The sequence below is a fragment of the Aegilops tauschii genome, chromosome 2 (genome assembly GCF_002575655.3).
Source record: "Aegilops tauschii subsp. strangulata cultivar AL8/78 chromosome 2, Aet v6.0, whole genome shotgun sequence".
Lineage (NCBI taxonomy): Eukaryota > Viridiplantae > Streptophyta > Magnoliopsida > Poales > Poaceae > Aegilops > Aegilops tauschii.
The window spans coordinates 127,939,621-127,954,093 of record NC_053036.3 but is presented as its reverse complement, the minus strand read 5'-3'; the positions used below and the strand labels follow the sequence as shown (position 1 = coordinate 127,954,093).

At 44.6% G+C, this 14,473-nt stretch overlaps 1 protein-coding gene and 9 non-coding genes across 10 annotated transcripts; all 10 read right to left on the bottom strand.

Moving 5' to 3' along the window:
- Positions 1 to 2,369: 2,369 nt before the first annotated feature.
- Positions 2,370 to 2,457, bottom strand: LOC120975096 (small nucleolar RNA R16). The gene has a single exon (XR_005770934.1). It is a non-coding gene; the product is annotated as a small nucleolar RNA R16 (small nucleolar RNA).
- Positions 2,458 to 3,238: 781 nt separating this feature from the next.
- LOC120975104 (small nucleolar RNA snR60/Z15/Z230/Z193/J17) lies at positions 3,239 to 3,332 on the bottom strand. Its single transcript, XR_005770941.1, has one exon. It is a non-coding gene; the product is annotated as a small nucleolar RNA snR60/Z15/Z230/Z193/J17 (small nucleolar RNA).
- A 224-nt stretch (positions 3,333 to 3,556) lies between these two features.
- Positions 3,557 to 3,652, bottom strand: LOC120975149 (small nucleolar RNA Z43). The gene has a single exon (XR_005770984.1). It is a non-coding gene; the product is annotated as a small nucleolar RNA Z43 (small nucleolar RNA).
- Positions 3,653 to 4,041: 389 nt separating this feature from the next.
- Positions 4,042 to 4,129, bottom strand: LOC120975176 (small nucleolar RNA snoR118). The gene has a single exon (XR_005771004.1). It is a non-coding gene; the product is annotated as a small nucleolar RNA snoR118 (small nucleolar RNA).
- A 97-nt stretch (positions 4,130 to 4,226) lies between these two features.
- LOC120975066 (small nucleolar RNA SNORD96 family) lies at positions 4,227 to 4,318 on the bottom strand. The gene has a single exon (XR_005770909.1). It is a non-coding gene; the product is annotated as a small nucleolar RNA SNORD96 family (small nucleolar RNA).
- A 162-nt stretch (positions 4,319 to 4,480) lies between these two features.
- Positions 4,481 to 4,572, bottom strand: LOC120975065 (small nucleolar RNA SNORD96 family). Its single transcript, XR_005770908.1, has one exon. It is a non-coding gene; the product is annotated as a small nucleolar RNA SNORD96 family (small nucleolar RNA).
- A 318-nt stretch (positions 4,573 to 4,890) lies between these two features.
- Positions 4,891 to 5,034, bottom strand: LOC120975179 (small nucleolar RNA snoR135). Its single transcript, XR_005771007.1, has one exon. It is a non-coding gene; the product is annotated as a small nucleolar RNA snoR135 (small nucleolar RNA).
- A 45-nt stretch (positions 5,035 to 5,079) lies between these two features.
- Positions 5,080 to 5,224, bottom strand: LOC120975177 (small nucleolar RNA snoR135). The gene has a single exon (XR_005771005.1). It is a non-coding gene; the product is annotated as a small nucleolar RNA snoR135 (small nucleolar RNA).
- A 72-nt stretch (positions 5,225 to 5,296) lies between these two features.
- LOC120975178 (small nucleolar RNA snoR135) lies at positions 5,297 to 5,440 on the bottom strand. The gene has a single exon (XR_005771006.1). It is a non-coding gene; the product is annotated as a small nucleolar RNA snoR135 (small nucleolar RNA).
- A 394-nt stretch (positions 5,441 to 5,834) lies between these two features.
- On the bottom strand, positions 5,835 to 8,181 carry LOC109747619 (small ribosomal subunit protein uS3x). The gene is made up of 6 exons (XM_020306648.4): positions 7,939 to 8,181; positions 7,706 to 7,853; positions 7,431 to 7,602; positions 6,470 to 6,524; positions 6,254 to 6,385; positions 5,835 to 6,156 (listed from the first exon to the last, which is right to left on the bottom strand). The coding sequence occupies exons 1-6, from the start codon at positions 7,966 to 7,968 to the stop codon at positions 6,001 to 6,003; spliced, it is 693 nt and encodes a 230-aa protein (XP_020162237.1). The 5' UTR covers positions 7,969 to 8,181; the 3' UTR covers positions 5,835 to 6,000.
- Positions 8,182 to 14,473: the final 6,292 nt, after the last annotated feature.

The window sequence follows — 14,473 nt, the reverse complement described above, 5'->3', positions numbered from 1 at the left end:
ATAAATACTCAGACTTCAGAGCTGAATGAATATGGTGCCTTATGATGAAAAAAGCAGCATAGTTCTGCAGTTCTGTCAGCGGCATGGCTTCGGCCAGGGGATGAGTCTCGGGGGCCTGGATTGCATGTACTATCTCACGGAACGCAAGACTGATCTTGATGTCCATGGCCCATGTAGGGTAATTGTGGCTATTGAGGGCAAGCTCCTCAGACTCTTTGGCAGTCATCTCAACCTAAATGGGTGAACCAGAGATAATCAATTTACGGGCGGTAAATTAAAGACCATCATGGTTATGTAATAAGAATGCAAAAATTTGGTCAAGTGAATAACTTGAAAAAATTCTCAACCTCTTGTGTGAACATAACACATTGAAGATCATGAAAATCTCATAGTAGTAGGTTGCATAATCTGACAGTGTCAGTAGATGCGCATGTTTCTATACCTTGTGTATGTTACACTTTAAATATAAGGAAATACACGTTGAAGGTAATCGTCGATACTGACAAAACATAGACCTCACAGTAAGAGGGGATAGTTTGCATGAGCAATAGATCCAACTCATTACCGTGTGATTCCAAATATAATGAGGGAGAAATATTCAAAGATTTGCAAGTTTGATAGGCGAGAGAAAACAATCTCAATCGCAAAACATGTCCAAAGAGAATTTGATATGTGGTAAACACATGAGACATGTCATTCTCAAATGAAATCCGATACTTTATTTATATTTTCAATCCATTATATAATTACACAAGTCCTAACCTAGATTAAATCTAGAACTAGACTAGAATGTAAGTAGAGTCAAACTAGGTACTAAATAGTACTAAACATAATCTAAACTGCACAAATACAACAATCAATACTAATGATTAATAAAACAAAGAGAAAAATAAAAATAAAAAGCCACAGGGGCAGCCCGAGGCCACCCCAACCGCCTGGGCCTGGGCCTCATCAGCCAGCAAGGGTTGGGGGGGCGTTTACGGATAAGGCCAACCGCCCCGCACCACCCCAAGCCCCACGCCCTCCACGATGCAGCCGACGGGAGGGGAAGCCGTCGACGCATCCCTGCTCCTCTCCGGCAGTCATCGGCACATCGCTGACGAGCCCTCCTCATCCGAAGAGGAGACGAGGACGACGGGGGCCTAACACAGTGGAGTGGTGGCGAAGCCAAGGTTCGCCGAAGCCCATGAGCTTAGGCAACAGTCGAGGGCAGCGACAGCACGCCCGAAGAGGCGATCGAAACACCGCTCCGCACGGCTGCCTGAGCCAAGGGCAACGAAGGCCACCGACTCCATGGCAGCGATGGGCAACGAGGTGGTAGCAGCAACCGTTCTCACGATCAAGCGAAGAAAGTGTTAGGAATTAATTAGTAGATTAATTAGAGCAAAGGGGTGCATCCAACCCAGTCTGGAGGGATGAGGGATGCCTCCCAGACACCTCTTCCAGATGTATATATATTTGAGACAAGGCCAGGCATCTCACCGGCGAGTCTCGATCTCTTCCTCTTCTAGTTGTTGCTGTTCACTCTCTGGTAGAGTTCTACATGCATGATAACATGTTTTGAAGTGAATAAAAACTTCTTAATAAGATAATATCAACATGAGATCATATGTCATACTTTCAGTTTTTCCCACCAAAGCTTTTAGGAAAGTATACGACATTATTGTTCTCCAAACTCATCTATTGAGTCAAAAGAGACGATAACTTTGTATGTTGCAGGTTTTTTTTTTCTTATTTTCCCACTGGGTTTGCACAAGTTTTAGCAACACACGCTACACTACCCATATTTTTCCCGGGTTCTTACGACAAGCGATGATTCGGGAAAGTGTAAAAGATAATAAAGCTGGCCGTTATTAGGGCGGATTGTTGACTCCTGTGGAGGCACCCCTAGCAAACCGTCATGTCCTTTTCATATAAGTACATCATCAAAGGGACAGTTCGATCAGAGTAAGCGGAGGAAGTAAGAAGCGAGGCCTTTCCATGCTCTCGACGGAGTGGGTGTGATATCCTACAGTGTTGGTTGGCACTAATATGTGCGTTAATTAATCACAACATATCCAAACCCGTGGAAGACATGTACTCCCTCCGTCCCATAATATAAGAGCGTTTTCTACATTAGTGTAGTGACAAAAACGCTCTTGAATTATGGGACGGAGGGAGTACAAAATAGATGACACAAATGCAAGGACAAGAATTTTTTTGGATCCTCTTATTCAACCGTGTTTATCGGAAGCACAGGTAACACTCAATCACAGCCATCAAACAAATTAATTCACAGAGTCAAAATAATAGTGCAGAGAGCATAGAATATATCATATCATTTGCAACCCTATATAAAACAAAAAAGAAGACATTAGATCATTCTAATGCAAGGCATCAGATAATAAGCGGAGATTGTTAGTCCACACATGGAATTGTCCATTGGGAGTGTAGGATATCTGATCATCAATTGCCAGTAGGAAGAGAAAGAAGAATTCAAATTTCTGAGAAAAACATTTGAAACGGAAAATCTGGTTAAACCATTTGACTCCAGAGCAATTGCGGACGCTGCAAAGGGTTGACCCATCTGACTATCAGCACCAGCTGCGAACCCCTAAGATCTGAGTCCGGTATCTAAGCACATAGAAAAACAGCAGAAAATAAGAGATGGCAAACCTCACGTTTTCTCTCAAGATGCAAACCACATGAAAAAGCACAGGTGATGCAGACATATCAACATGGCATCAGTACAGACCACCCGTCTGCTTGTACTCTCATCAAGAGATATTTACACCAAGAGAACATCAAGAAAGATGAAACAACAAAAGATCAGTTACATATCATAAAAACAGAAGAAATATAAATAGCAAACAGACAGGAGCTCAGTAAGAACGTAGCGATTTATAATCACATCCGAAAGATCATACTGAGTGAATTTCCTCATCACTGCTCCAAATCCAAGCAAATAAACTAAAACTATTTTGGTCGGGTGAATTTCCTCATCCCTGCTCCAAATCCAAGCAAATAAACTAAAACTATTTTGGTCGGTCATATACTTGTTCACCCAAACTCGGACAAAGTAAAGAACCCTGAAAACAAACAAATTTCTACCTAAATTACAAATTCATTTTCCCACATGAAGAGAAATTGTCTAATAGTTTGATTTAATTACAGAAAAATATTAAACTAAAGTGTTTAAGAATATGGGCGGTGTTATCTACACGTTGCAAAAGAACAATAGCTAAAAGGGCTGAGGTTGAAAGGTCGTCAGATAGGAGCGAAAGACTATTTTTGTTCAAGTAATCATTATTTGATCATATGAACTATGCACTTGTGATCATCATTCAACCTTGAAAAAACAATAGCTAACGAAAATGACAGGTGTTCCAAAGAAAGATTCAGGGAAACATTGGCCTCATAGAGAAGATTAGATCGTTCCACATGAAGAAAATTCAGACATATGCTTGTCTATAATTTAGTTTAATCCTTGGCCACTAACAGAAGCAAACTACTTAACATGTAAAAACATATCAGCAGAAGTATCTAATCAGGGGAAAGCATTTTGATCTAGAAGAAAGGACTCAGAATATGGGTGGTAATATAACAGAATGGTCGGCAAGGCAAGAAGATGCCAGTTACGACGAACAAGACCAAATATCGATCTTCACCATCCTCAAACACAACGCAAAATTTTAAGACAAGCACACAAATGCAGCATGCTCCAGACACAAAATCCAAGCATGCTTTATACACTGGACAACAATCAGCAATACCAGAACCAGAGAACTGCATAATCGATAAGGCAGCACTAATGCACTCCGCTACTGTGCTTGCAAAATTTTACAAAAAAAAAATGGGAAAAAATGATAAAGAGATGTAGGAAGGTTGGTAAGCGGGTTGCCCATTAATATTGGCAGGCCGACCAGATTTCCTTCCTTAGTGGTTTGACTACAGCCGAATCTGGCAGGCAAGACAATGGTACAAAGAACCAATGCCTTGGTACAATGCAGCCCTGATGCTGCTTTAATATATCAGCAATGGTTGTAAAGTGCAATGTTGGAGACGTCAGACAATGCTTTCTAGGCAAATGCATTTCCATCAGAACGCAACAATGTTTGCTGCTCGGAGCCCAGTGCATATCTTCATCCATTCCACACAACATTTGAAAACTGTAGCGCAGTGTCCAAAAAAATAACATATTGAAGAATGCACGACAATTCAACTAAACACTCAAAAGCTGTTCAATTTGGCTTCAGAATTGCAGAAAGACAGCATGGACGCATAGCGACCGATCAGTCCCGAAAGATGGTATGATTAAAAGGTTTTTCATCACCAGCCAAGCAAAATCAATTAAATGGTGTTCTTCCACATGAGCAAAAAGACCCCAGGATTGTGGGAGTGCCAAAAAACACTAACAATTAAAGAGTGGAAGACAAGGAACTAAGACAAACGGTATTCAATAATTAAAGAGTGGATGACCATAGACAAACAGTATTCAATTTGACCTCAGAATTGCAGAATGACAGCATGGACGCATAGCAACCGATCAGTCCCGAAAGATGGTATGATTAATAGGTTTTTCATCACTGGCCAAAACTGAACAAATGTCTCAGAAATCCCAACATAGATAAAATATGAACCAACACAAAACTTCAATGTGGGCTGGACACTAGAATTGCATATGCACAGACAACAGGTTAAAATAAAAAACAAGGTCAAATAAGAAAAATGATTGTTGAGAAAACCATGCGAGAATTTACTCAACTGCCCATTTCACCACACAGGCCAGTACATACCATTAAAGTGCAGTGCCAATCCTGCTAATCCTGCAACCAGACCTCAAAAGATAAATTTTCATCAAAGGGAGAGTGCAGATACCAAAGGCAAAGAAATAACAATGAGATGCATTTAAAATGAGAGGAAAATGATTGTTGGCGAAAGAGATCATGAAGCTCAACCCAACTGCCCACTTTCCTAAAATTAATATAGCAGGAAACACTTTCAGTAATAAATGCACAGCAAAAGCACTTAACTGATACACACTTATCCTGCAAAGGCAGCATGGGCATAAAAATAACAATGAGATACATTTGAAGTATATAATGAGAGGAAAATGATTGTTGGCGAAAGAGATTATCAAGCTCAACCCAACTGCCCACTTTCCACAAATTAATATAGCAGGAAACACTTTCAGTAAGAAATGCACATCAAACGGCATTTAACCGATACACACTTATCCTGCAAAGCCAACAAGGGAGAAAATGGCAAAACAACTTCTAAAGCAAAGCAGATAGATACGAAGCAGCCATTGGAAGGATAATGAGAGGAAAATGATTGTTGGTGAAAGAGATTATCAAGCTCAACCCAACTGCCCACTTTCCGCAAATTAATATAGCAGGAAACACTTTCAGCAAGAAATGCATAGCAAAAGCATTTAACTGATACACACTTATCCTGCAAAGCCTAAAAGGGAGGAAAAGTGAAACAAATTCGTGTGCTAAGCAAATAGATTCAGAAGCATTATTCACAGACAAACAGAGAAGGCAGGCGTATTGTTATGCTGTTATGGAAACAGACAAGAATCACACAAAAAACACAGAGAAGTCAGATTAGTTGAGAAGGAAGTGATTGTTGCTGAAAGTATACTGCAGTCTTTCGATACACACTATCCTGCACGATGTGATGTGCATAAAACTTGGCATCATGGAACCTACGAATTACTAATCATAGTTTGTTGACTTGCATAACATGAAAAACAGAAGACAACACAGATATAACAAGCAAGTTGTAGCACTAAGGTTTACACATCACTGTATATCAGACCACGGATTCTAACAATACCATGCGACAAGAAATCAGGAAGCATAGATTTGTTACTGATGATTGAACTTATAAAGGTGAAGCCCTTTTGTACCAGTACACATCCATCATAAATAAAAAGTATACCTACATAATCTGAAACCATAGCATCAGTCAACCTGAACTCTTATATACCCCTAGCCAAATGCAATTTTTTCACTTTTAAGCAACTACAATTTCTGCTGCAAGAGGTCTCAGGAACTCATCCTCATCCTTAGGAGGGTGGATGGTAACAAGGTCAGGTAAAGGTGTAGCTGGTCCTTGTTTCCCCTTCGGATCCCAGTCAAGCATGATCTTAACCTTGATACCCAGCACACCCTGAAAGCAAATAAGAAATATAAGATCAGCTAAGTTATGTGAACTAACAACACCATTTATGTATAGCAACTACTTCCATGTGAAGTAGGCCCCAAACCTGTCTCAGAAGAACATGCCTCACAGCTCCATCAATATATTGGTTGACAGGATGGCCTGAAGAGATCATATAGCCATCCTTGAACTTCATGGACTTGGCACGCTGTGCCCTAAGCTTCCCACTCACAATAACCTAGAAATCAGGGATGCTCTATGAGTACATGAGCTAAATTGCCTGAATTAAAACAAGAAAAACTATTGTCAACAGAACAGGCACCTCACAGCCCTTCGCACCACTCTCCATGACAAATCGGAGTACACCATAGCATGCTCTGCAAGTACATAAACTGAATTAGACAAAGAGCTCCCAACAAACAACTGATAACAGTAAGACATTCAGATAGCAATTTTAACTGCCTGCCCTAACATAAGAAAAGATTTGCGAAAGCCAAAAGGTAATGAGGACAACCAGTTTGGAACACATTAGAAGCCTATAGACAAAGCTTCCCAGCAAATGAAGCATGGTTGCCACAGGTAATTTAGTCATCTTCCGACACAAAGTTGGCATAGAGACCTATTTGCTTTATAGATGACAAAGCGAACAATGGCACAAGAAACATATCTGACCAGATACGTTGGTACTTCTCTCCAGAGAAGAAACTAGTAGCAACATGCATCTACTGATTACAAAATGCAATAGAGGGCAACAATTAATTACAATCAGCAAGTAGAAAGAGAGCACCCTGATAACAATTGATAAGACTCGTACAGCAATAAGATAATTCAGCTAAGCAATTTTATATCCTGACAAGGGACTTGTGAAAGCCAATTATAGGTAATGTGGCCAACCAGTTAGGAAAGCATTAGAAACTATAGACAAAGCTTCTCAGCAAATGAAGCCTGGTTGGCACAGGTAATTTAGTCATCTTCCGACACAAAGTTGGCATAAAATAACCTATTTGCTTTATAGATGACGTATGGCAAACTACGGCACAAGAACCCTAACTTCAAGAAGATTCATTGGTCATGTTCTCTCCAAAGCAGAAAGCAATGGAAACATTAGCAAAATGCATCAACTGCTTACAGAAAGGAATGGAGGGCTACAATTGATTTCTGTCACCATCGAACACAAGTCCGGCGTTAATGAGCCAGACATGTTGTGAAGATGACATGGTAGTACGCTACTCATACATGTAATTAATACTAGTTCCAGAGCGTGTTGTGGGTTCGGGAATAACCTTCGGACGGCGAGGCCACCAAGCAGCTTGTAGCGGAGGGACTCAGCCTGAGCGACGGCGCAGAGGCCGCGGTTCAGGACCTTCTCGGCGTAGAGCTCCACGCCGCCGTCCGGAAAGTTGAAGCGCTTCTGCACCACCGACGTCAGCTCCCTTATCCTCCTGCCCTTCTCGCCTGAACGCCAAACAGCGCCAGCCACCGGAGCAACAAGATCTCAGATCCGGCGTCGAAAACAATAGGAAGGCACGGGATGCTTGCGCTCGGGAAATGCACGTACCGAGGACGTTCTGGGTGCGGGTGGCGCGGATGATGATCTCGGTGCGCATGGGGGTGACCCGGATCTCGACGCCGGCGAAGCCGTCCTCCCCGAGCTCGCGGGTCAGCATCTCGTTCAGCTCGGCCAGGAACACGCCGTCGGCGACGAACTGCGAGCGAGCAACCGCGCGTAAGAATCTACATGTCGTGCTAATCAAGCTGGGGATCGAGAAGGGAGAGGGCTCGGTCCCGTACCTTCCGCTTCTTGCTGATCTGAAGAGCCATGTTGGAGAAGCGAGGGGGAGGGAGATGATTTTGCGGCGGCGGCGGCGGCGGCGGCGGAAGATAAACCCTAGGTTTGGATGGAAATGTTGTGGAGCGACTGCGAATATATAATAGATCGATCGGGCTTAGGGCTTTGCTGCAAATGTTTAGGCCGGTCGGGCCGCCGTGGCCTACCGGGCCGCCGCCCAGTCTGGGCAGTTCCCTTGCTATCGGCGCGCCGATTGTCCAAAATGCACATCACACGCGCCCTTAAAAGTGAAAGGACACCGATAACTGCCACATGTGTGGTGTATTGGGTGGTTGTGCCGCACGTCTCGTGTGGCATGGAGAAAAAACAGCTCACGCATCTACGTGTGGGCAAAACAAGTAATGCTCACACACTTTTTTTTTCTTCCCGGTCCCTCTCACACGCGTGCGTGTTGGCGAAATAGATAACGCCCGCACGCCCCGTACGTCAGGCCTCGTACCTCGTGGTCCCGCACGCCCCGCGTGACAGTCACCGCGCGTCCCGCAGTTGCCATGGTCCAGACCCTCGTCCATGTTCGTTTTAACTGCAGTTGTCATGTCGCTGAACTTCGGTTGCCATGTCGGACAACTACAGTTGCCATGGTTGGTCAACTACAGTTGCCATCTAATGTCAAAAGTTTCAGATGCCATTTTTGGGCAACTGCGGCTGTTGCCATGTATGGTCTGGTTTACCACTAGGCAGTTGCCATGTATGGTCTGGTTTACCACTAGGCAGTTGACATGTATGGTCTGGTTTACTACTGTTGCCATGATTTGAAAACCTTAGGAGTTGCCACCTACTAACACTAGGCAGTTGCCGTGTAGTGCTACAAAAAGACATGACAAAACAACATGTTCGGGCAAAAAAAAGAGTTGCCATCTGCTTACAAGCACACCAGGGCAGTTGCTGTGTACCCTGCAAAAATACATGGCAACTGACATGTTCGAGTAAAAAAAAGAGAGTTGCCACCTGCTTATAAAGCACACTAGGGCAGTTGCCATGTATGCAAAACACATGGCAAGTGGCAACTTGGGTGTGGGAGATGAGACGGGCGTGTGGGCGAGATGGCAAATGCCCACACACCAGCTCTTGTGCGTGAGTGGAAAGTGGCGTGTGGGCGAACTGCTGAACGCCCACACACGAGCCCTCCCGTGTGGTGAAACGGCCGTGTGGGCGACCGGGTGAATGCCCACACACCAGCCCAGTCCTACATGGCACTAGAGACATGTTAAGATTCTTGCGCTAACAAACGGACGCGGATCCACGCGTGTGGGCGAGATGCAAACGCCCACAGGTGTGGGCGTTAGACTTTTTGAAGTGAAAATGTTATCTCGGGAATATCTGATTTTTTTACATCCCCAACGTCATGTCATCATATGCAATGCACGAATCTTAAAGCATTCAAGAGTTCGGCGAATGACCTCCTTCTTCCCGTCGCTCTCCATTCTTATCACATCTCCCCTCTCGTCTCTTAGTCGTCGGACGCCTCCCCCCGGGACTTCCTACGTCAGCCCTCTCCACCGACGTGCACATTCTGAAATTCCTGACACGGTCATTTTCCAAATCTGTCCAGTGGCAAAATTAAGTTATATGCTCCCAACCCCACGACAATTGAAAATTTTGTTTACTTAAAGTGTTATCAATATCATGCCATTGTTTGTGGGTGGAAGTGATGGCAAACATAGTTTGTCGTGCTTTGGCATGTTTAGATTTTTATGGTTGACAACTTAAGTCAAAACATCATTTTGTCATGGTATAGAATGTATGGTCTGGTTTACCACTAGGCAGTTGACATGTATGGTCTGGTTTACTACTGTTGCCATGATTTAAAAACCTTAGGAGTTGCCACCTACTAACACTATGCAGTTGCCGTGTAGTGCTACAAAAAGACATGACAAAACAACATGTTCGGGCAAAAAAAAGAGTTGCCATCTGCTTACAAGCACACCAGGGCAGTTGCTGTGTACCCTGCAAAAATACATGGCAACTGACATGTTCGAGTAAAAAAAAGAGAGTTGCCACCTGCTTATAAAGCACACTAGGGCAGTTGCCATGTATGCAAAACACATGGCAAGTGGCAACTTGGGTGTGGGAGATGAGACGGGCGTGTGGGCGAGATGGCAAATGCCCACACACCAGCTCTTGTGCGTGAGTGGAAAGTGGCGTGTGGGCGAACTGCTGAACGCCCACACACGAGCCCTCCCGTGTGGTGAAACGGCCGTGTGGGCGACCGGGTGAATGCCCACACACCAGCCCAGTCCTACATGGCACTAGAGACATGTTAAGATTCTTGCGCTAACAAACGGACGCAGATCCACGCGTGTGGGCGAGATGCAAACGCCCACAGGTGTGGGCGTTAGACTTTTTGAAGTGAAAATGTTATCTCGGGAATATCTGATTTTTTTTACATCCCCAACGTCATGTCATCAGATGCAATGCACGAATCTTAAAGCATTCAAGAGTTCGGCGAATGACCTCCTTCTTCCCGTCGCTCTCCATTCTTATCACATCTCCCCTCTCGTCTCTTAGTCGTCGGACGCCTCCCCCCGGGACTTCCTACGTCAGCCCTCTCCACCGACGTGCACATTCTGAAATTCCTGACACGGTCATTTTCCAAATCTGTCCAGTGGCAAAATTAAGTTATATGCTCCCAACCCCACGACAATTGAAAATTTTGTTTACTTAAAGTGTTATCAATATCATGCCATTGTTTGTGGGTGGAAGTGATGGCAAACATAGTTTGTCGTGCTTTGGCATGTTTAGATTTTTATGGTTGACAACTTAAGTCAAAACATCATTTTGTCATGGTATAGAACTGTTCAACATATAGTTGATTATAAAAATTGTTGTAAAATCTTAGGAAGTTGTTGTTTAGTCCATGGCATTTTTAGAGATTTTTTGTATTGATCAGATGGCAAGTTTTGAAATTGTCTTATAACATATTTTTAAGTTTCCCATAGCAAAAACATGGCATGTCTGTTCGCCATAACAGAGAAACATAATCAATTCGTTGTCATCAATTTCTGATATGTTGTATCAAAAGCATATTTATTCTAAATAAGACGGCGAAATGCATGTGTAGGGTGTCATGGCGGAGAAACATAATATATTTTTGCCATGTAAACCATGTGGAGGGTAACATGGCAATTTTTATTATGATTTTTATTAACTAGTCCATGGTAGGTTTATTTTTGTATGTATACCGTGACAACTTTGTTTTAGAGCACGTCAAAATTATTTATTACAACATGAAAATAATATTAATTAGGCCATGGTGGCTTTATTGTGGGTACCATGGCAAAACAAAGTTTTTCCCAAAGCTGCCATGAAGTGTAGAACAAATTTTGCCAACAACATTTGTATTATCACTACATTTTTATTTAGCACAACAATGTTCCGCCCCCTGGCAAAATGTGTCATTGAAAATTTTTATATACATTTTCTGCCATGCACAACAATATTTATCTCTTTGAAAATGTTGTCATTGGCAATATTGAGTTACTTTTTCCATGCACAACAAATGTGTGTCCCTTGTATAATGCCACCTACGAAACTTTTCTTAGATTGTCTCCCCCTCCAAAATTGACATGTCAAACAAATTGTTATGGTTTCTCTAAATTTGCCATTTTTTTCAAAAATAACAAAATTCCTATTTTTTGTCATGTTCACATGAAGCTAGCATGTCACTTTTATTCGTTAGACAATGGCAAATTTTCATCAATTAAACCATGATAGGTCTAGTGTAGGTCATGGCACTTTTATTATTTATACTATGGCATTTTTAATATTTAAACGATGGCAGTTTTATTAATTGGACCGTTGTAGTTTTAGTGTAGCTAGCATGCCAATTTTATTATTCAAAGGATATCATTTTTATTATCTAAGCAATGACAATTTTCTTATCTTGTACCATGTCATTTATATTATTTAGACCATGGAAAAAAAATGTCATAAGTGTGTACATGGAATTAAATATATTCTATTTTCCATGTCCTCATGAGAAAAGGTTTTTTCTCTCTACATATTGCCATCTTTTGTGTAATACTCAAAGTCAAAACTTAGAAATTTTGAAAAACTCCCAATTGCCATGTCAAAACAAGTTGGCTTGGTTTCTCTAAATTTTGCCTTTTTCCCCAATAACAAATTTCCAAAAATTGCCATGTTTATATTACCAGGGTAGCATGGCACTTTTTTTTTGCTAGACCATGGGAATTTCTGGTAGGTTAGTGTAGGTAGCATGGCATTTTTGTTATTTATACTATGGTATATTTATTATTTAAACGATGACAAATTTTTATTAATTAGACCATGGTAGTTTAGTGTAGATAGTATGGCAAAAATATATTCAAAGGATGGCATTTTTATTATTTAAGCGATGATACTTTTTTCTTTAGTGATCATTTTGTGAATGTCGGTGTACAAAAGGAGAGGTCTTATTTGTACCCCTTTACTTGTGCGCGGGCAGACGCAGCCACACGCCCACAGTCACGCTTGGCGGGGCAAATGAAGCAAGACACAAGACGATCAGACCAACGCCAAGACAGAGGCACAAAGAGCGAAGGGACAAGGTGGGCTCTTCCCGGCAAGAGCCTTGCCAGGGCAGCTTACATAGCCCCGGCAAGAGCCTTGCCGGGGCAACTTGCCCAACACCAGCAGTGCTGCCACCCTTGAGCCTAAGAGTTCTGACACCATCGACCACATTGGAACCCAGGCTCGGGAGGCGCCTGCATGGTGGCATGCAGATCTTTGTGAAGACCAAGAACATATAATACTAGATGAGAACCAGAAGAAGGAGGCCCCGGCAAGGCTCTTGCCGGGGCCCCGGCAAGACCCTTGTCGGGGACATCTGCGGGGCCGCAGTGTGACGCCCCGAGACCGACAATCCAGAAGACTTCCATATATTTCGTGTTTGCCGTGTGTTTTATTTTTGTTTGTTGCATTCATCATCGCATTGCATCCGCATGTTTTCATAAAACTTGCATCCGCTCATAGTTGCCGCGTTCCCCCTTGCGTTCGTTGACCGTTTCGAGACCAACCTCACTTGCAACGTTGCTCCTCGTTTTCTCTCTTGTCTTCTCCGGGGCCTTTTGTCAGACACTTTGTCTTTGTCGACCCCTCTCAGACCACCCCTTGCGCGCATCCGGAAGTGTCCCGATCCCGATCCGCTCAGTCATCACCGTTGCATTCAGATCATCTCCTAACATCTATAAAACATCTCCGTTTTATTCTTCGGGCTACCTAACCTATTTATTTACGACCGCCCGATTATAATCGGACGCCCCTAAACCCCCCTCTGTTTTCTGCCCTGCCTATTTAAACAACTACCCCATGCCTAATTTGACCCAACCCTAAAATCCAGGGGATTTGTCCCTGCCGCCGCCGCACTCGCCTCTCTTCCTCGGGATCTTCCCCGATCCACTCGCAGCCTTTCCACAACCATCTCCCCTCAATCCACCAACCAGCGACAAAAACACCCGCAGGAGAGAGCCAAGGGCTCGATCCCCTGCTCATGCCCGAGCTTCTCCAACCGCTGCGTCGTCCCGCTCCTCTGCATCGACAGCCAGGCCCCGAAGCTTCCCCTTCGATCCACCTCGCTGCCGCCCATCGCGCCCGAGGCCAAGCCCCTCGAGCAGGAGGGCTTCTCCTGCCCGAGCCCTGCCTCGTCCCCCATCGTCCTCGCCCGTCGTCACGTCACCGGCGTCCAAACCACCGGAGCGCAGCCGCCCTTCCGCTGCCGTCGAGCGCCACCGCAGCAGCAGCACCAGGCCAGCCCCGTGCCCCTGTCTTCCTTCTTCTTCCCCTGCTCCACTTCCTCCTTCCTTCACGCGCCCCTCTCTCTCGACCTGCAGGAACCATGGCGCGCGAAGGCCTCCGAGCTCGCCCACCTCCTGGTTCCGACGACCGCTGCTGCGTGGTCACCGGAGGACGGCGCCGCTATCGCATGGGAGCTACTAGGTCGCCCTAGCTCCTCCTTTTCTTTCCCGTTTCCTCTCCCTGTCTCTCCTCTCTGAATTCGTTCTCTCTCTGTATTTCTTCACAGGAGCCGAGTCGCCGTCGTCCTGTTCGACTCCCACCATCAGGAACCGGCTCCCCTCGTCAGATCCGGTGGATCCTCGCCGCCGTCCGCCGCCTGTAGGCCCCATCTCGCCGCACTCCCTCTGTTCCTTGCGCCCACATCGCTGAAGTCCATCGCGCCCAGCCGCCGTCGTCAGGAACCTGCTGCTGCCTTTGTTCTTCAGTAACGAGAAGCAGCTCGCTCGCCAGGCTCTCGCGTTGACCGCGCCTCTGCCTCGACCGCTCGTCCCTCTGCTTCGCACGCTGGCCCGTGTCCCCTTCGCCAGACCGAGAGGCCCAGCGCCAAGCCAGCCGGCCTGCATCCTCTTCCACCGACTGGGCCGAGCCCATGGGTGAGCAGCCCTCTCCTGTGCATGTTGGGCCAGCCAGATTCAGCCCATCCATGTTTTTTTTCACGAAACGATTTGCTAATTAACCGAGGAG

Coding starts and splice junctions, on each gene's coding strand:
- LOC109747619 (XM_020306648.4), bottom strand. CDS start 7,968: ATGGCTCTTCAGATCAGCAAGAAGCGGAAG. Junction 6,525..7,430: donor GGTGGCCTCGCCGTCCGAAG/GTTATTCCCGAA, acceptor ATGTACTTGCAG/AGCATGCTATGGTGTACTCC. Junction 6,157..6,253: donor GGCATGTTCTTCTGAGACAG/GTTTGGGGCCTA, acceptor ATTTGCTTTCAG/GGTGTGCTGGGTATCAAGGT.